Consider the following 19,919-nt stretch of genomic DNA (forward strand, 5'->3'; position numbering starts at 1 on the left):
TTGTGTAAGGGATCAACCAGAAAATACACACAAGTCCACAAGACACTTTTTGACAAGATTTGGTCTTACAAGTGTGTCAGATGATTTTTTAAATATGTAGATATTGGTATTAATAACAGGCAGAGTGAACCTATAATTGTATTAATGATATCATGGTGCCCCTTGTGGAAAATACATACTGTAGTGTAATTATGAAGTTGCAGTGTTCCCCTTGGCAATTCGGAGCCTGCCAGCAGTGGGTGTAGTAGTAATACTAGAAATACTATAATACACAGTTTCAGTACTACTGTGTCATATGCCAAACTCATATTGCCCTCTAGTTGTGAAGATGGGAACTGCATATATGCATATTTTTCCACTTTGTTGTGAACAAATTAATTTACTGAAATACAGATGCATAGACAATAAAAATAAAACACAAAATAAGAAGACTGAAAACTAAAAAAAACAAGACAAAACAACAATTTTATAATGTTTGGTTCTGTGCATCATGATACACACACAATACACACTGCTCAAGTGGTCCAGACTGCACCAGATGGATTTTGATGACAGTTTTAAACAGCTGTCAAGGCGGACACTGGCAGAAATCAATGGCATCAATACAATTATCAGCAGTAGTGCTGTAAAGATCCTCTGACTTCTGTCAGGACTCTGGCTCTGAGGAGGTGCTGCTGTCGTGGTGCCAAGGTTTAGCACTGCCACAGGGTTGCCGGCCAGGTTTTAAAGCCCTAAAACAGTGAAGAGGGAGAGTGTGAAGGTTAAATATAGCCATTGTACTGGCAGAAAAATTGTTTGTTTAGCCTATTACTTTAACATGAGCTGCAATAAATAAAAGGCATAAAGAACAGAGGTAAATATAGGGGAGAGTGGGGTCTGTTGGGACACTTTTGTATCGTCACGAAATTACCTGCCATTACTCTCAGACTACTTTAACTGTAATAAAAACAGATCCCTTAATGGTTTCTACAAACACCTTATCACTTCTTTAGAGCCTGACTCATGTGAAAGGATTGTTAAAAACTTCAAAGAGTGTATTTTTTCTAAAATTCCAATTCCCTGAGATGGTCGGGATATCTGGACTCCCCTGCTCTCTACAAACAAAAATTCAGTCAGCTAATACTAGCATCAACAGCCAGGAAATCAGTATTCCAGCTATATGTTTGTGTGTGTGTGTGTGTGTTGTATTACTAAAAACAGTTTGGTAGATGAAAATAACAAAAGAGCCAAAAAATGTACTTATGTGCGGTCATTGTGTAAAAATGCAACAGACACATAAAAAAGGGACATAGCAGTCCTGCAACACAATCTCTGCATAAAAAGGGCTCATGATACTTAAGAAGGCTGGTGGACAGCATTGGCACAGCTGCTTTCTAACTTGCTAAAAGGCATTGTCCCCAACTATCCCCCTGTCCCAACTGACCCCACTCTCCCCTACAGTGATGCTGCAACAGCATCAGCTCTTAAGACATCCTAATGAAATGTAATGTTAGATTGTGATGCTTAATCTACAGCTCAGTGGCTGGTTTTGGGAATTTTTCCAGTCAGAGTAGGTCAGCTGAATCAGGTATATTTATATATTCTAAGAGCACAGGTGCATCCTTGTAAAGGAGACCATGACCTTGGGTTTAGTGCGAGGAGCATGTGAATGAAACGCGGCGCGCCCCCGGCTGCCAGGCTGAGAAAAGGCGCATCCTCCTCCTTTAACATTTCAGTCACGCTCAGATTTGAGATGAAGCATGGAGGATGTTTTTTTCCCTGCTCGCATCAGTAAGCTAAAGCAAGAAGAAGTCGCGCTCGGCATCGACGCCTTTGCGTTTTTTGTTTGATTATTTCGGGCTTCATTCTCAAGAAATAACCTTCTGAGCGCGGTTTTTTTTTGGTGTGTGTTGTTGCATAATCTGCCTTGCTTGCATCCAACCGAGCGGCTGCACCTGCACACGATACCCGAGACAAATCAAGAAATACCTGCGGGGCGTTTCATGTTTTTACACACAGTTTGCGCAATATTTAAACACAGCGGAAATATTTTGTCAGAAGGTGATACATTGCGATGCTTATCATCCAACAGCAATGATGCTGCGGCACGAGAGCAGTAAAATAGACTAAAAATTAGGCGATGGACAATGTCCTATCCAGCGGGTACAAGACCCCTGAGCTCCTGGTCCTGAATGCAGCGGAGAGAGACACCTAACCGGGTGTCACCGTCAGCCCTGGATGCTGCGCCGAAGAATGGGATACGCCGACCCATCGTCGGGTAAAGATATACTCGGCAATAGATCTCTTTGCTTTATATTTATTTGCGCATTTGGACTCGTCACACTATTGCAACAGATTCTCTATGGAAAAAACTATATCAAGAGGTAAGTGTCGATTTTCTCTGTTTAGTCGCAGTTAACAAAAGGCAATTAGAGCGCAGGCCTGTGACAATTTGAGGATAACATCCAGCTTTAAAAAGCATGCCTTCATTTGTGCTATTATCTAGTCAATGACTGAATGGTGAAACGTAAATAATGACTGATTAAAATGATAAGCTGTTCAGTGTAAATGGGAGTAGCTTGGATGTCAGGACGCATGGGGGGGTGGGGGTGGTGGGAAACAAGCTTTCATGGCTGAAAAGAACAATAGCAATTAACCATCCATCTTTTTTCCCAGTGGCATAGAAACAATTTCCATTGGATTTATTTTTTTATATATTTTCTGAGACTGAAGCATCACATTCATACCATACACAGTGCTCCAGCTGTGTATGGTAATGTTTTCCCTTTCTTTTTTGTTTTTTTTTTCTTCCAAAGATCTTTATTTGATTTTCAGCCTTCTTGACTGGTCATAGCCTACATCTTACAGAGGCATCAGATTATCAGAATGAAAACTATTGGAGCTGATGATGATTATAGATATCAACATGATAAAGATGATGTGTATTTCTTATTGGTCCCTGTTAACAAATAAATCATTTTTTTTACCAGGCTGCACTCAGTGCACACACAGCCACTGCAGAGCCATGTTTTATAATACCTCTGCAACAGTATTTGTCTCACTGATGTGGTCCTTGAGCAGGTTTGAAGTCCACTTCTGCACCCCCATTTAAAGACCAGTTTATCCACTAAAATGGCAGGCCCCTCTTCTTTACATTCAGACAAATTTCAGTGTGAGACGAGCAGATGCTGAGAAGCCGGGATGTATTATCTTTAGGTGGTTAAAAGGAAAACCTCACTCCAAATAAAAGGAACAATCTGAAAAAAAAACAACCCACCTCCAGATATTTTACAGGCAGCACATGTATGTTAAACACATACAGCATGTGCTGCAATCTGAAAGCCCCCCACCCTCCTCCTCCACAGCTAACCCCCCTTCCCCGCCACCCTGCTGGGCTGGTCTGATGATGCTCAATGTGGATTCATGGCATCCCGAACCTCTGCGGTGTGAGATGCATGAATTCAGACCAGACACACACATACACACACATACACACCCTTTCTTCACCTGCCCCCCTCTTAGGAGCAAGAGGGGAACAAGCCACATAACAGAAACCAGTGGGCTCATGCAGCGGCAGCCATTTTGCTACAGTCTGTCTGCACACACACCTCAGTGCAAGTGTGGGGGGGAAGGAGACAACGAGAGTGAGAGACTGAGAGGGAGTGATGAAATGACTGTGTTTGTATGCATGTGTGTGGGGGAGTGATGCAGAGAGAAAGAGGGAGAAGACGTCATCCTATGACATCTCTCCGAGCGTAAATAACCAGAAGTTGTTGTCCACATGGGTTCGACCACACCCAACCTCTTTTCCTGCTAAACCCAAGTGTGACAGCATGCTGGCAAGGTGTTTGTCACACGCTTGCGTTTTGAGGGCACCGCGGAAAAATGATCTTTGCAAATTTCCAGAGACGTCTAGGCTATAGAATGTCAGAAGAGGAGACATTTGGGTGCTTAGATTGTCAGAAAGCAGAGGGAGGAACCGCTTCATCTATCCTACGCCAACTCATGATCAAAGGGCTCTCTCTCTAAATGCATGAAGACGTCCTTTTATGTCAGACTATTTCAGGAACATTCTTGTACTTTATAACTGTGGCCATTGAGTCACATAAATCAGCTTGCTGCCCTGCTTTACTCACGTTGAAATGAAGCAGTGGTGAATACAGGATTGTAAAATGGCAGCGCAGACTCGGGAGGGAAGCTCATTAAATGATCGCAGTGAGTGACACACTTCTGTAAAGGAAGACGTATTAACTTTCAACTCTATTTGACTTGAAGAGGGCGATCTCTAAAAATACTCCCAGCTAAAAAGAGTAGCACAAAAGGTCCCAGGCTGGTTCATAACCATCCAAAGATTAGTGACCTTGCAAACTGCAACTAATGAGTACCTAGATTGTCTTAATTTTATATTTGTAAAACGCCAGAAAGAAAAGGTTTAAATGCCTGTAACAGTTTTCCCAAAGGTCAAGGTGACATATATGTATTGCTACTTTGTCTCACAAACACTCTAAAAACAAAAAGACGTTCAATTTAAAATATTAAGCCCAGTTCAGTCTGAAGTCTCTATACTTACGTTCTAATTTCCAGCTTTTCAGGCACAAGTGACAAACTGTAAGAGTACTTTGTTTACTTGGGTACGACATGAGCCAAACAGTTGCAGCAACCCACCGCATGACACCGACACAGCCTCAGGGATGTCAATGAGACGGACTCAGGCTTGGGGACGGAATGCCATGGCAACCGAACAACCGACAGTTTGTAACTGACTTAACCAAAAAACTTTGCTACAAGCTAATTGGCTGGTGAAACAGTTGATGTGTCTTATGTTCTAAAACTAGCCACTGGTAACTTAATAAGCTGAGTCACAGGGGACGCCATCAAGCCTGCATCTTTTTCCCGTAATGTTCTAAAATGGCTTTGTCTCTTGGTTTAAATTGGAGTTTCCTACAGAGCAAAGAGAAGCAGAAGTTTTTTAGGAGCTGAAACCAGCAAATATTTGGCATTTGATAGTCAAGGAGCGATTATTTAGTGAAAAATTTAGTGAAACTTATTACCTTTACAGTCAGGGGCATAGGATTGGGAGGGAAAAGGGGTCTATACAGGGCCCTCATGTGAGGAGGGCCCGGCAAAGATACTAGAATGAATAGCTGTGGATTCACGAAGGGGCCCTTTGAGAATGAATATGTACAGGATCCAGAATTTTGTGTATGCCCCTGTTTGCAGTAAATACTGACTCTGTTTATGAGATTTTCTTGATGCATTATGTGTTTGCGTTGTATCCCCCTGATTCTGAGCAGCTTTCTGTGCTTTTTCAGAGCCGTACGAGGAGATATTGATTCTAGCACATAGCAGCACATGGAACGCTAATTCATAATTTAAAAGACACAGCGCTCGCCACATTTACACCAGTGGTTCCCTGTTGTGAATTACTGTAGAGAGGAAACAAGGGAGAGACTGAGAGGAGATCGTATCTGTTTTAATGAATAACAGCATTATTGTAAGGTTCCTGTTCTGATAAAGAAAGTAAAGTAACCATCTTTAGGAGCCATTAGTTGTCGCAGGAAGTGCCTCAGGACATAATAAATGGTCATCTGAGTCACCGTGCCAGGCCAGCCAAGTCACAAAATCTAATAGTATAAAAGTCCCTTCTGCTTTCAAGTCCCATTAACAATGCTCAAGGGCAGATTCAGAGCACATTAGTGCTGCAGAACAACTTGTACTTGTTGTTTGTCCGATGTAATGCTTAGATTACTGTCTGCGCTCATAATTGAGTCAACTGAAGATAAATGGACTCTAAATGTTTGACTGAAGGCACAGGATCGACCTGTGAATTAGATTTTGGCACATAGGATTGATGAGGATTTTTTTGGTGACAACGCTATTAGAAAATATTAATATCACAAACAGGTGCAGTGTTTTTGTGATGATCTGTGCCTAAATTGTGCTGGTTTGATTAGCTTCTCTGTATAACAGCTGTCCTATTGCAGGCACAAACATCTCTCGGATTTTCATGCGTTCGTTTTTCTGCAGCTGGTTACAGAGTGTTATTGAGGAGTTGAAGTGGCACTAGTAGAATGCGTCTGCAGATCAGTACTGACATGAGCCTCCGATGATGAACACTTGATCACATAATGCACCCAAAGAGGCTCTTCGGGTTCAGTATACCCTGCTGAATTTAGCACAACACCCACGGAGCACTCCATATACTTGCATAATTATCAGCTGGTAATAAGAGAAGTTGTACGCCCACTGATGTTTGGATGTATGGAATGTGAATAATCTGTTCTTAATTGAAGAACAGCAGACTTTTAAAGGAAACTTATTGCCAACAAATCCTATGAAAAGCCCAAAACCAAAAATGAATGGATCGCATCTGTTCAGTAGACGTCCATTGTTGTCCAAAAAATACACAAGTTGCACAAGATGACGATGTTGATGATGTTGATTATGTGCCGATCCCCACATATATTGTCTTGGTGCTCGCCAATGCACAAAATCTTTACCTGAAAATGGTCCCAACAAACAACCCCATCGACTATCCTTTAGAGCGGATATATTGAAACTTAACACTTCAGCAATGCTGTGGTGAAGGTGTTGTCACAAAAAAACACCTTGTTATGGTTTGGAAAATATTATGTCTAGGCCTAAAATGCCCCATCTCCCTAAAATTAGTTGGTTTCTTAACATCCTCATTATGCGAGTGCTATGAACCACCTGCACCAAATGGCCTCCTCTCATAAAATCACTGTCATGGTTATGGTGAAAATTTCCAGAAATGAAAGCCAATAGCGTGTTTCATTAGACAAAGATATGTTTGTGTTACAAATTTGTAGACTTGAAGTTCAAGTTTAGATAATCCCTGAAGAGATTTAAAAATAATATCTGGCTGAAAATATGGTCTACATTGTGAAAATCTGCTCTTGGCAAGTCTGTTGGCGTCTTTCCCTCAGAAGTAACTTGACATTCACAGCAACGTTGGCAGCAATTATTGTTCCTCCCTTAAATCACTGCGACTTTAATACATCCAATTAAAAGTCTAACACTCTTTCAGGCCAAATATTGTGTGAAAGTTTGGATCACACTCAGAACAGCGGCAACTGCCGAGCAGGGCCGAAATAAACCGTTCAAATCATGATGTCATTAACTGAAAATGCATTCTAACCATGTTTGGTGTCATACTTTGACGTATTTTTCCTTGAGGCAAAAAGCTGGTCCCCCTTAAATGTATTTGTGTGTGTGTATGTGTGTGTGTGTGCGTGTGAGAATGTGTTAAGTTTTGCAAGTGAACACATGGGCTTGGTTGTATGTGTTTGACATTTTGCACAGAAAGCAGAATAAATCCCGAAATAAACTGATTCATTTTCTTACTAGTGCGCAACAGTTTAGCCGACTCAAAGGGGACGAGACAGGAAATTGGACCGGTCCCGTTAATTTCTCGGATGATGGATCTCTGAAGCCGGCCAGAAATGGAAGGAAAAGGTACTTTTCCAGCGTGACTGACTGCACAACACCTCTGAGAAAAGAGAGTGTGAGAGATGAGAGAGCGAGAGAGCGAGAGAGAGACAGAGTGAAAGAGAACACAAAAATCCATCCTAGTGACGACCCAGCCCTGCATGCATGGACTGGGCCGCTGATACAGCACAGCAGTCTCCTCAGATGCTTTAGAGAGAACACAAAGCTGCAGCACATGTACATTTTTTTTATGCTCTACTTGTTTTTGTAATCTGCAGGGTTAGGGAAGTTAGCGGGGGGTGGAGGACACATATTTAACTCTAACTTAACCTGTCTGCATGTTGACAGATGTTTCCGTCAGAATTTTCAGCCAGATTCACAGATCTCCGTAATAGTCACACCCTGCCTAGCCGATATTAAGAAGAAAAAAAAAAGGTAGGCCAGTTTGAAGGCATTTTTTTTAGTACTTTCACAGAAACCCAAGAATGCCTCTTTCTTTTTCATTACTCTGAAAGGTATAAACTCTCATATTTTTTCAGTGGTGGTTGCACTTCAGATTTGCTCTTGCATGTTGTCTGATCCTGTCCACCTCGACCCCAGATCCCCATCTCCCCCCTTCAGAAGCTGGTTGAACCACGGTCTCCTGTTGATGTACTGGCTTCTCCTCGTACGTCTGTGTCCCATCCAGCACCCATTTCCGAATGCCTTGTCCTCCTCAATCTGTGTCTCATGTGTTCTGCACAGCTCTGTGTGTATGCCATGTACATAGTGTGGACACTTCTTTCTGCTCCCCCCCCTATCGCCCCTTCTCACATCTGCATTGTCTCTCTCTGCGACCTGGACTTACCCCCTTCTCCACTTTACTTTCCTTGTTACAATACGACAGGAATGTGCCAGATTTAGCCCCCTAAACTCCAAATCTTCATTGAGCAATAGATGTTAGTGGTTAAATGCTGGCTAGTCTTTCTCATTCTGGATTGGTTTTTGGACCAGCATTGTCCGATCAACCCTTAAAATGCCACATGAGATGAAATTCATCTCATTCAGTGAATCATTTGCTTTTAGATCTGAACCGAGAACACTTGCAAAGGTTTCATCATCTTAGCTAAAACAAGCATGAAAAGCCCTATTTGAAGTGTCAAACAGATTCTGTACAGCAGATGCTCCTCCTAGTTAAACCTCAGAAATACACTGCATCATCAGGTGGATGTAGACAACCAGTTTCATTGTTCCTTATTTGTGCGATTTCATCCCAGCATCTTGTTCCTTTTAATGCATCCCTCCATTGTATTTGCTCGTTGTGTTCTTTAATTCCTATTATTTCTTTATAAACTCGCCTCATTTGCCTCCACAGGTAATATTCTGCAATATTATCCATCTTCAAAAACACCACACTCCATCTTACCTATCTGATGTGACTGAAAATTCATTCTAACAAATACACACCGCAATCGTTCCCATTTTGGCATTAAAGCCTGTCCCTTTCTGTCAAGGATTTTCCATTATAAATTTGAAAAATATATTGCGACATTTACAACCAAGATTCAGATATACCTCAGAGGGGGTATATTTGTATACAGTGAAAATAAAATTAGCTCTATGGATCAATTTCTATATTTATATCAAACAAGTTTAACAAATTTAAATGCAGCCTGTGGCTGTCTGCCCAAACCTAAAAGGAAAATTATAGATCAGAGCTAAAGAGAGAAACCCCCCTGGGCGTGAGACTATAGACACGTTAGACAAAATCATTTGGCTGATGTGATAACATAATGTACCTTTCTCACATTTTACTGCCTGCTCATTTCTCATGCCTGTGTAGCTGAGATAAACAGTTGGAACATTGTTGCATTTGCATGCAAGTTGAAAACATTTCAAGGAGATTTTTTTCCGAGACTTTCAAGGCAAAGTATATTTTGAAGCACTTATTTTAGTCAGAGTAATGTTTCATCTTCCACCGAGTGTTATGTTTTAATTTGACCTAGCAACTTTATGTGGTAAATCTGTATAATTTCCTTCCAAGTCAACACTTGGTTTAACCCTTTCAAACCTGGATCAACATTATTTTTCTTGTGCTGGATTCAGACACCTTTTACAAGCTGTTAAATCCTTTGAAATCTGAGCAAATTGGTTTGATTTCTTTTTTAAATCCTGGGGAAAAGGCAGTAAGCAGCTCGGTAAGAAGTGACCCACAAATTGCAAGAAATTAGTAAAAAGTGACAAGAAAAAAACTTTAAAATAAGTGTTTTTTTTTTTAAACAAAACCAAGAATTTGTCTATAAGACTATATTAATAAGGTTTCAAAGGGCTAAACAAATTGGTGATACAAAATTGTGAAAATAAATGCACCAGTGTGGTCTGTGTTCAAAATTGAGACAAAATCAAATGACCTTTTGATTTGTGCCCCCACACCAAAAAAAAATTGAATTCAAACTTATTAAGAAAAAGCGAGACCATGTGACTTTTGCTAAACAGCGGCCACTGTGGCCAAAAGTGGTAATTACAGGAAAATAGTACACTAGGTGAATATTGATTTTCAGCTATATACCCTACCATAGTATATTAAAGAATATTATAGATCAAAGACAAAGCCAGATGATGTGACTTTTGGGACTCAAATTACAAATCTGTCTGCTATTTCAGCACCACAAACAGATTTATTGATTGATTGTAAGATGAGATTTACTTTTGTGAAGTTATATTTTTTTGATAAGTAACCTTATTCTCTTTCTTGATTTATTTAGATAGATAAGACAATTTTATTAAGGCTAAATTCATACATTACATTGTTTTATATTGCCCCTGCTTTAAGTGAAAATGAGGAACTACTTAGTGTGGTGCACCTTCCCCTTTAGGGCAAGGGTTGTTAAGCTCGCGGAGTGATATGAGAGATGCGCTCCTGTGATGAGATCGGTTGTTGTTTTGACACAACGGACATTAGAAAGAGACGGATAAACTGAGAGGAGTTCTCCGTGCTTTTCTTACCCACAACCCTCAGCTAAATTAACCTTTAATGTTAAGGCTGGAGGAAGGCACCCTTAAAGCAACTACGGTTGTTTACACACACCTCTCAATATGGAGGTTGCTTAGCCGGTGGATAGCAGCTAACGGTGCTAACGGTGCTAACAGTGCTAACCATTATATGGGCACCAGTGCTGTCAGAGCCAAGTTAGGGGGCAACTGGAGGGCGATGCTAGCTTCTGCAATTAGCTTGCCAATGGGATACACACAAGGACTCACATGCACATGCAGCTGGACCTTCTCCCAGGACAACGAAACAAGAAGCTGTCAGTACCACACAGAGGTAGCATGATTTTATTCTCAGCTCCGGGCTCCAGAACTATATCTTTACGTAGTAAAAAGTTGTTTGCTGCTATATTAATGCTCTAAATATCATTTACAGCTTGTTGAAATACATCCTGGCATGCTAAAATACTATGTTACAGGAGCGCAATAAGAAAAGTCAGTCACACTTAATGTTTGTTGGATAGCATTTATCAAAGGTTTTCTAACATTAGCCAATTTAACGTAAGCTAGTCATACCGGAGCATGTGAAGTCAATGTGATGTCATGAATTCAGCTTTTTGTTTGTAAGAGGAATTAAATGTCTTCTTTCTCATATCAGTAGTCACATAGTCTCGCTTTAACATACAGTCCTCTGTAAAGCTGGAAGCAACTCCATATTTCAAAACCACTCCATCAGCAAAAAACTTATACACTTGAATGTGTGTACAAGCTACTTACGTCTCATATATGGCCGTTTCAGCAAAGTGTAGTTATGGAAAGAGGTTTGTTTTTTCTTTTTGGTTCATTTTTGTAGCCTGACAAAAATCCTAAATGTCATATGCCCACCATGGTTATCGCTTCTTGTAATCATAGAGACAAATAACGTTACACTGATGATCTCCTTCTTCCCTCCTTTCAGCTTCCATCCTAACCAACCCCCATCCTTTCCCAAAACACAAACACGCACATTTCATCTAGAATCCAGACATAAATACAATGTGCTGCAAGAAATGATGCGTCAGTGCACAGATAAATGGCAACTTAACGAAACATGGATATGAATTTAACAATGAATGAATGAATCCTTTTAACTTTCTCTGCAGAGGCATTTTGTCAAATCCACTAAAAACACAGTCACACCACGCCGAAGACATTATTTTTTTTCTTGGTTAATGTTGTCATTTCAATGTAATGATTGTTTTATACGTGTAAAATAGATTTATCAGATTCTAAAACTCTAGTTGAAAATACTACATTTAAAAAAAATCTTATTTGTTATTGCTTCCATGTTCTGATTACCAGTTTGCATGAACATCTGTGTATGTGTTGATGTGCACAATGTATCAACATATTGTTACAGTATTATTTTTATGCAGTTAATTATATGTGTTTAAATATATTGTACTGCCTCATACCAAAACACAGACACTCTCATACTCACATTTACCACACACTGCTATCTAATCCACAATTTTAACAAACTATTCACTGGAAACACATTTTATCATTCTGGTTATTTTCTTTTTCTCATCTAAATTAATAAACAGTATATTAACACATTTTAATCACACGATGCCAGTTATAAACTGGAGTTAAACCATGCAAGTTCTCATCATAACCAATTAAATAAGTGAAAATATGAGAGGCATTATTTTCTTCATTTAGTGTATCACATTGGTTTAGACTAAGATGTAATAGAATCTGGTGCAAGTGTCCAGGAAACTGTATGTTACTATCTCCTTTGTGACGCCTAAATTCAGTTGCATCACTTCTCTCATTTGTCATCTCACAACACTGCTACACTGATAAACTAGTATTTCATAAAGACATTTTGTAGTAAATGTAAGCTACTTTCCTTTATGGTGTTCTTTCAACACACTGTTTTATATATTGTATTTTATTTCCACAGTTTTCTTGTTAATTCTGTTGATTCTCTTGTGTGTGTGGAGAAGTTTAGGCCGAGGATGACTGTGTCTATCCCTCCAGGTATCTGGAAAACTACGATGGCTCATATGAATACAACTCCACTGCTTGCAGGGAGCTCAGACAGGAGATTATGGACGTCAAAGTCTTGACAATGTGAGTGTTCATTGTGATGTAGTCCACACATGCTGTGGACAACCTTATTTACATTAACATCTTTTTTTCCCCCAAGGAGATCTTTAAGTACCTGTCAAGTAGGTATACGGAGAAATCCCCCACCTGCTTTGAGGAGACAAAGAACTGTCTGTGCTTAGAGGGACCTGTGAAAAATACTCTTTTACATTTTAGCGTGTTGAAATTTTTTATTAATGAGGTTGGAGGATTTTCGTCAGACGTCCACACGTGTGTGTGTTTCTGTGTGTGTGTGTGTGTGTGTGTGTGTGTGTGTGTGTGTGAGAGATCATGGTGAAATGCGGTATTGGTGACACCGATTGTAGCAGGAACTATTACAGAAGCTGTTTTGAATAATCTACTTCGCCAGGTATTTGTATATCTGTCTGTCTGTAGACAGATTTTGTTAGGGTGACAGCATCGCAACAAAACTTTACAGGTGCGTAGTTAAGATCAAAATGAAGTCCGAGTTCCACAGTGGGAGTGGTCTAAGCTAAGGGTGCCGGAAGTAGAGGGGCAGGAAGCTTGGAGAGGGCCCTTGGTCCCAAACTTAAAGCCCCTAGCTCCTGAAACTTTACAGGTGTGTAGTTAGGGTCAGAATGACGGTCAAGTGCGAAGATGGGTGTGGCCTGAGAAAAGGGGCTGAAAGTAGGGGGTAAGAAGAAGGGAAGGGGTGTTTGACCACCCTGTTTACGCCCCTGGTCTACAAGGCAAAACTATCCAAGCCGTGCAAGACACATTCACAAAACTCTACAGATGTGTAGTTGAGATCAAAAATACTGCAACATTTGACCCACATTCATTTTATGCTGCAGATCCCTGTATTGCACCTGGAAAAATCCCATTGCAAGTTGGTCTCCAGTGCAATTTGGTATTAATTCAGATAACAGAGACAGCATTCTGCCTATACATATTTTTATCATAATCATAATTTGTAATATATAATTCCTAGAGTCTAGAGTCTTACCTGTGATATAAACATTTTCCTTGACTCTGATAGTGGAATTTCATCTGAAATGATGTCATGAACATAAATAGATTTGATGACTCTTGAGCATTATCTCTTGGCTGTTTTTTTTTTCATAATCAGAGTGATTAATGAGTGATTAATTTGCAGTGACTCTGTGAGTATCTTTGAACAACAATCATCATTAGCATAACAGCTGCAAGTGCTTTTTTTGTCAATCTAACTGCAGCACGCTATATATAAAACATTATGGAGTAAATCAATTCAGAGATTCATTAGACTCCAATCCTCACTGCAATACGAGCAGCACATTTTCCGTTGTATGAATGTGAACATTGTCCAGTGACCTTTTGTGCGTGTCCTTCAGGCTGCCAAACTTAAATATCAAACACATTCTGGGTGCTTGATGAGGGGCCATGAGGCAGAGAGCAGCTACTGAGCTACTGTCACTCTGCCAAACAGTGAAAGTAACGGTGCCACCCTGCCTCCCAGAGCAAATCACATCTCAAAGGAAATGTCAGTTCAAGGGCAGCTATTCACAGACATCCTTGATGAGGCTGCCGTCTCTGTGTTAAGAAGTCTAGATCCAGTGGCGTCAGTACAGCCAACACAGAGTAACCACTGCAATTTTCTGCCCCCCCCCCCCGTGTTTGTCTTTTTGAGTCGATTTTAAGATGTTTCTTCAATTTATTACCCTGGTAGAGACATCAGTCGGAAAATACATGGCCATGGGTATCCTTCCTCATTCCACAAGTCTCTCTGCCTGTCTGCCAGGGTGAAAACCTCAGAGCTGTTTGAGAGATGGCGAAACCTGCAGGTGTGTAGGTGGGAGCAGAACAAGGAGGAGACCAGCAACTTCAAGTAAGCATCAGCCAGTCTCAGCAGAGGAAATGTACATATGAATGACTAGAAAAAAAATGTACATAACCTCATTACCTCTCAGTTTGCACACTGCATACTTCTCTTTTTTTCACTGCCTTTGTTTTTTGGTCCTTTAAACCCGTGCTCTCATTTGTATACATAACATCTCAAAAAATGTAGTTGACATTAATTTATCACATTTTACTTTGTAATTTTATAAAGAACTGCTCAGAAACTTTATTTTTCACTAACAAGAAGTTTCAGAGGTTTGCAGCATAACCTCTTAGACTCTGTGGATTGTCATATTCTTTATATATCTGTGATTAGTGTTGACAGAAAGTTTTATGTAAGACTGCCCCATCACATCCTATATGTCTAACCACGTCACTTTAATTTCGATATGATGCGTATGACACGTACAAGTAACACATGCGTGTTTTGCAGAAACATACGACGTCAGCATTTTATTCTGGCAAATGGGCTGAAAGGGGAGTTAGATCCCCCGTCACTCTTAACATAAGTTTTGTCCTTATTTAATAACATACTGTACATTTCTTCATCTGTAAATTACTTTTTGCAAAACAAAATAATCTATACTTGTTCATTTATAGCTTTCTAGCATATTAAAGAAGACATATGTTCTTTACTTGGTGTAATAGCAGTGCTTTATGGTCATATTCAAAGAAAAAAAAGAAAAAAAAAGGTTGATTTTGCAAATCCTTTTTTTACACATACAGAGGCAGGGTCTGTGGGACCCGAAACACTGAGGAGGTGAAGCCAATATCAACACAACGCAAGGGTTAAGCTACTTTTTGACTTGATTGTGCCATGAAGTCTTTTAGACACTAACTTCCTTCTTTCTTTGTCTTCGTGAAGGATGTCTCTGTCTCGCTGCTGTAATGCTCCGTCCTTTCTGTTCACCACCAAGAGGAACACTCCTGCAGGGACCAAGCTGAGGTACGAGGTGGACACCAGTGGTATTCTTCCCATCACCACTGAAGTCTTCAAGATGTTCCCAGATGTGAGTTCATCACCTTTTTATGAGCATTCCCTTATATTAAATTGTATTATTCTACCATTGGCCTCATGCTGCTAAACCTGGTGATAAGATCTATCTGATTTCAAGAGCCCACAATGCTGTCTGAATCTAACAAAACGTGTCTGTGTCATCCAGGATATGCCGTATTCCAAATCACAGTACAAGAAATGTGCTGTTATTGGAAATGGCGGCATCATCAAGAACACCAAATGTGGAAAGGAAATTGACTCAGCAGATTTTGTGTTTAGGTATACAGGATGTAGTCCTTCAATATGTGTTATTATTGTCTATGAATAAAACGTAGCAACAATGCTAACAACTTTTTGAGCACATAAAAAGACTATCCAGAAGAAAATGTTGGCATTGTACATTTCTGCAAAACATGAATATGTTACATTTGGACTTTTTATATCTATCGTTAATGTTTCTACAGTGGCATAGCTCAATTTATATTTATATGAGCGGACTTTCGCACAGGACAAAAAAAAAACCATTAACACCATATAACATTAGGCTTTTGTATTTAATGGGAAGAGCACATTGGCAGTCACCCTGGAAATAGGTGGATGCACTAATTTTAACCACTTTGCCAGGACAGGGCAATGATGCTCTGCTACAAAATACTGGACTGTATCCAAGCAGCACTTTAACATTGTTCAAAGTTTAATTGGCACTGAGTTTGTCAGACAGACAGAATAAGTAAGAGATATAAAAAAAGAAGTACTGCTGTAACATTTCCATTGGCCTCCATGCTGCTTTCTACTATTTATTGCCTGTTTAGTGGTCTGTTTGTAATGTCAAACATGACAGAAAAAAACAGCAGATTGCTTTGATTTCTTTTAAAAACTTGGCTAAAAAGGCAACAAACAACTTGGCAAGAGATATCTCACAAATTGCAAGAAATTAGGAAAAGCTGACAAGAAAATGATGTGGAAATTAGTTTTAAAAAAAGAGAGAGAGACAGAGAAAGGAAAAAAATAAGAAAATAATTATTAGGAAAATAATTATATCATCATAATTATTTGTTATCAACAGTTACATTTTTAACACTTTTTTCAAGCCATCACCATATTTTGAAACCATTTTCTTTCATTTTTTGTGTGGTTATTTTCAGGTAATTTTCCAGCAACTCTTTCCTAAATGCTTATTTTGGGTAATTTCTTTCTCATTGCCTTCCTCCCATGTTTTTGAGAGAGATTGAGCCAGTTTGCTCAGGTTTCAAGGGGTTTCCTAACCATAACCAATAACTTTTTGTGTCTAATCATAACCACATTATCCACAGCGATATAGAAACATTGAGTTTGAACATAACCGCTACACATGTCACATATCCATGGTTTGCAGAGATGTACAATGCCAACATTAATTCCTGAGTTTTGATTGTATACCTACAATGTCTGTATCATGACACTTGAACTGTTGCCAGTGTAGTTAAAATACACTTTACTGTGATTGGGCTGTAAATAGGGAGCACCTGATTGGCACCAAGGCAGCCAAGTATTGCACCCTGATTGGACAATTAGCTAACAGCTACTTAAGCTTGATTCATTGTGGAAGCCCAACTCCTGATCACAAATATTACATGATTTATTGTGCAACAGACCAGCATGCCCAGTTTGTGTCAAATCACATTTGATACATTTGATATATTTGAGCTCCTTTATCATTAGAATTGTACGTTTTATTTTTGCAGGTGCAACATACCACCCATCAATGAGAAGTACTCTGCTGATGTTGGCACTAAAACAGATCTGGTGACAATAAATCCGAGCATTATTACAGAGAGGTACTGGAAATATGGGTCTGAGTAAGAAATCAGGCCTATCTCTTTCTCAATCTATCTCCTTTTGGCGTTTGGCGTCTCATGTTTTGCTTCCTCTGCAGATTTCAGAAACTGGAGAAATGGCGCCGACCGTTTTACGAAGTTCTCCAGAATTACGAGAACTCCTCAGTGGTGCTTCCCGCCTTCTACAACACCCGCAACACAGATGTATCTTTCAGAGTCAAATACATGCTGGATGACTTTGACTCCCAGAGGGGCGTGTTCTTCTTCCACCCGCAGTACCTCCTCAACGTTCAGCGTTTCTGGGCGGTGCAGGGCGTCCGGGCAAAACGGGTCAGCAGTGGCCTGATGCTCGTCACCGCTGCCCTGGAGATGTGCGAGGAAGTCCACCTCTACGGTTTCTGGGCGTTTCCCATGAACCCTTCTGGCATCTTCATTACTCACCATTACTATGACAACGTCAAGCCACGGCCGGGCTTCCACGCAATGCCACATGAAATTTTCAACTTTATTCACATGCATACCCGTGGGATCATCAACGTACACACGGGTCAGTGCACGTGATGTCTCACTCGTGTGCGTTAACGTGGTTTACCGTTTAGTTGGTTTATTTTAAAATGTGTTTCATTTTAGTCCAAGAGACACTTATGTCCTCCCTATTTAAAAAGTGAGTTGGCCTTCAGAGCGTCCACTTCTTTGCTCTCACTTATTCCACGATACAGTGAAGGTAGCTTGCTTTGATTGCCAACATACTTATGTGTACCTTAAGTTGTTTACTTAGCCGATCAGATCGCTATGGTTATCTCCGACTCTTTAACCATAGGATGCTTGTTTTTAAATGTGAAAAGTGGTCATCATAGTGATGTTGTTTCTGTGAAGTTTTCTAGTGGCTCTGCTGTACAGAGGTGTTGTTTTCTACTCAACGTTGCACAGATATTTACGCTGAAACGGGCCGCAGTGGGTGTCTTTGTGCCCCCTCATTCCCACTCTCTTTCTCTCTTTATCTCTGACACTCTGTGGGTGTGGCAGCTTTTAATGTTTGTGTAAAACAAAACCTGAACCTTGATATTAAGAAAAAAAAATTGTAACATCCAATTGTCTACTTTTGTAATCTGTTTCCTATTCTCCAGATTCACTGGGTGAATATTTTAAAAACACTATTGAAACGGCCTGTTTTTAGTGGCCTACTTCTATCTTAAAAATCCCCTCTGATATATCTGGTGAAAAAAAAGGTATGAGAAAAGGCAAGGATATTTTCTTTGTCATGATTTTGGACAAAAGCCAGATAAATATTTTAAAATGACACCAACTGAGCAAAACTTTGACTTTTAAGGCCGTCCAATTTGTAAAGTGGCAGTACTTACGGCACTGTCGAGCGACCCAGCCTCTCGTTGTCATTCATGTCTTAAGCCATGCTGCCTTATGAAATATCAAACCCCTCTATATGATATGCAATGCACCCATGTGTTTTGCTTATCAAAAAATACATTAAAATCAAACTAAATCTTAGTTTGTCTCTTGAATCAAAGGACATGTAAGACTCTATGGTGTAGGAGTTCATGTGCGGTTCTCAGCTCGTATTTTATTGGAATTAGCAAAGTCTTACTCCCTGTAAACTCCATTCATAATCATGTAATGCTCTGCATGACTTTACTCTATACTTGGCTTTGTGTGTGCCTGCTTCAATGATCACTGAAATATGTTTACACTTAAGCCTCCACTGGAGCTCACAGTGCTTTTGGAGATATATACACGAACCTTTTCACAGAGAGATGAATGGATTCGTTGAATTGTATAATAGTGGATGCAGTTGAGTCATTGATTGAAGATGCACAAATGAAGACGGTTGATGCCCTTTTTGTGAAGTGCTACGACCCTTTTATCACCACTGTATTCTTCCACCGTCCCCTTTGAATTGTGAGCGTTCAGTTTTCACTCTAGAAACCGTTGAAAGCTGTGTTTTTACTGTAAGTTTTGTTGTACGCTGCAAAAGGTTTTAAGAGACTGTAAATGCATATTTTGGCACTCCTCTGTTCACGTTCATTATTTCCTTTGTATTTAAAAGTCATTGCTTATAAGATTGTTTCTTTCATCATTTATACAGACTCTTTGTGTGTTTATGCGCAAGAGATATGAGTTTAGCAAATATGAACACCAAAAATGTTTCGGCTTGACCACTAAATTTTTGCACAGACACAAGTGAATCAAGAATGGGGAAAGGAAAGGGAACTGGTCTGTGTACTTAATGGAGGCAATATAAATATATATAACACAGTGCTTCTTAACTGACTCTAGATCATTCTTTATACTGGTATTGTGTTTGTAAATAAACTTGTTTGGATTTTCTCACTTGTATGAATTATTATTGTGTTTGTCTGTTAATGTGTACCTGCAGTACCTGATCATATTGATTTATATAAATACTAATTTAAGTAATAAGTACATTTGCCACAGATAGCATTAGGTATTAAAAATGGGCCACAGAGATGCTAATTTAACTGTCTCATTTTAGACCAGTTAGCCTCTGGTTTGTTTTCTCCAATTAGCTCTTTGAGCAAAGCTGTCAACACTTCAATTATTAAGCAGCGGCTGGTGTCAGTGTCCTCTCACTGACTGACTCAGCAGAGGATGGCTGGGAGTATGGCAGATCATATTTTAGCTGTGTTGTAGCTATTGTTTTCCCCTCTTATTCCCCTCTCTTTCTCCCCCACAAATAGAAAAAAAAACTCTTCACTGTTAAC

The 19,919-nt window shown here is 39.8% G+C and overlaps 1 protein-coding gene across 4 annotated transcripts; it reads left to right on the forward strand.

Moving 5' to 3' along the window:
- The first annotated feature begins 1,736 nt into the window (after positions 1-1,736).
- On the forward strand, positions 1,737-19,462 carry st8sia5 (ST8 alpha-N-acetyl-neuraminide alpha-2,8-sialyltransferase 5). 4 transcript variants are annotated; one of them, XM_042509182.1, is made up of 9 exons: positions 1,737-2,363; positions 7,348-7,455; positions 7,777-7,863; positions 12,421-12,513; positions 14,198-14,356; positions 15,233-15,377; positions 15,531-15,643; positions 17,089-17,181; positions 17,280-19,462. In XM_042509182.1, the coding sequence occupies exons 1-9, from the start codon at positions 2,218-2,220 to the stop codon at positions 17,740-17,742; spliced, it is 1,407 nt and encodes a 468-aa protein (XP_042365116.1). In that variant the 5' UTR covers positions 1,737-2,217; the 3' UTR covers positions 17,743-19,462. The 4 variants fall into 4 exon arrangements, with proteins under 4 accessions (XP_042365116.1, XP_042365117.1, XP_042365118.1 ...); XM_042509183.1 differs by having other exon boundaries at positions 14,270-14,356; XM_042509184.1 differs by lacking the exon at positions 7,777-7,863.
- Positions 19,463-19,919: the final 457 nt, after the last annotated feature.

This window comes from Plectropomus leopardus, chromosome 20 (genome assembly GCF_008729295.1).
Source record: "Plectropomus leopardus isolate mb chromosome 20, YSFRI_Pleo_2.0, whole genome shotgun sequence".
NCBI classification, from domain to species: domain Eukaryota; kingdom Metazoa; phylum Chordata; class Actinopteri; order Perciformes; family Serranidae; genus Plectropomus; species Plectropomus leopardus.

What these genes read in the sequence shown, in the direction of transcription:
- st8sia5 (XM_042509182.1), top strand. Translation starts at nt 2,218, where the DNA reads ATGCTGCGCCGAAGAATGGGATACGCCGACCCATCGTCGGGTAAAGAT. An exon ending in TCTTCAAGATGTTCCCAGAT is followed by an intron (nt 15,378 to 15,530) that starts GTGAGTTCATCA and finishes TGTGTCATCCAG; the next exon opens with GATATGCCGTATTCCAAATC. An exon ending in TCAGCAGATTTTGTGTTTAG is followed by an intron (nt 15,644 to 17,088) that starts GTATACAGGATG and finishes TTATTTTTGCAG; the next exon opens with GTGCAACATACCACCCATCA.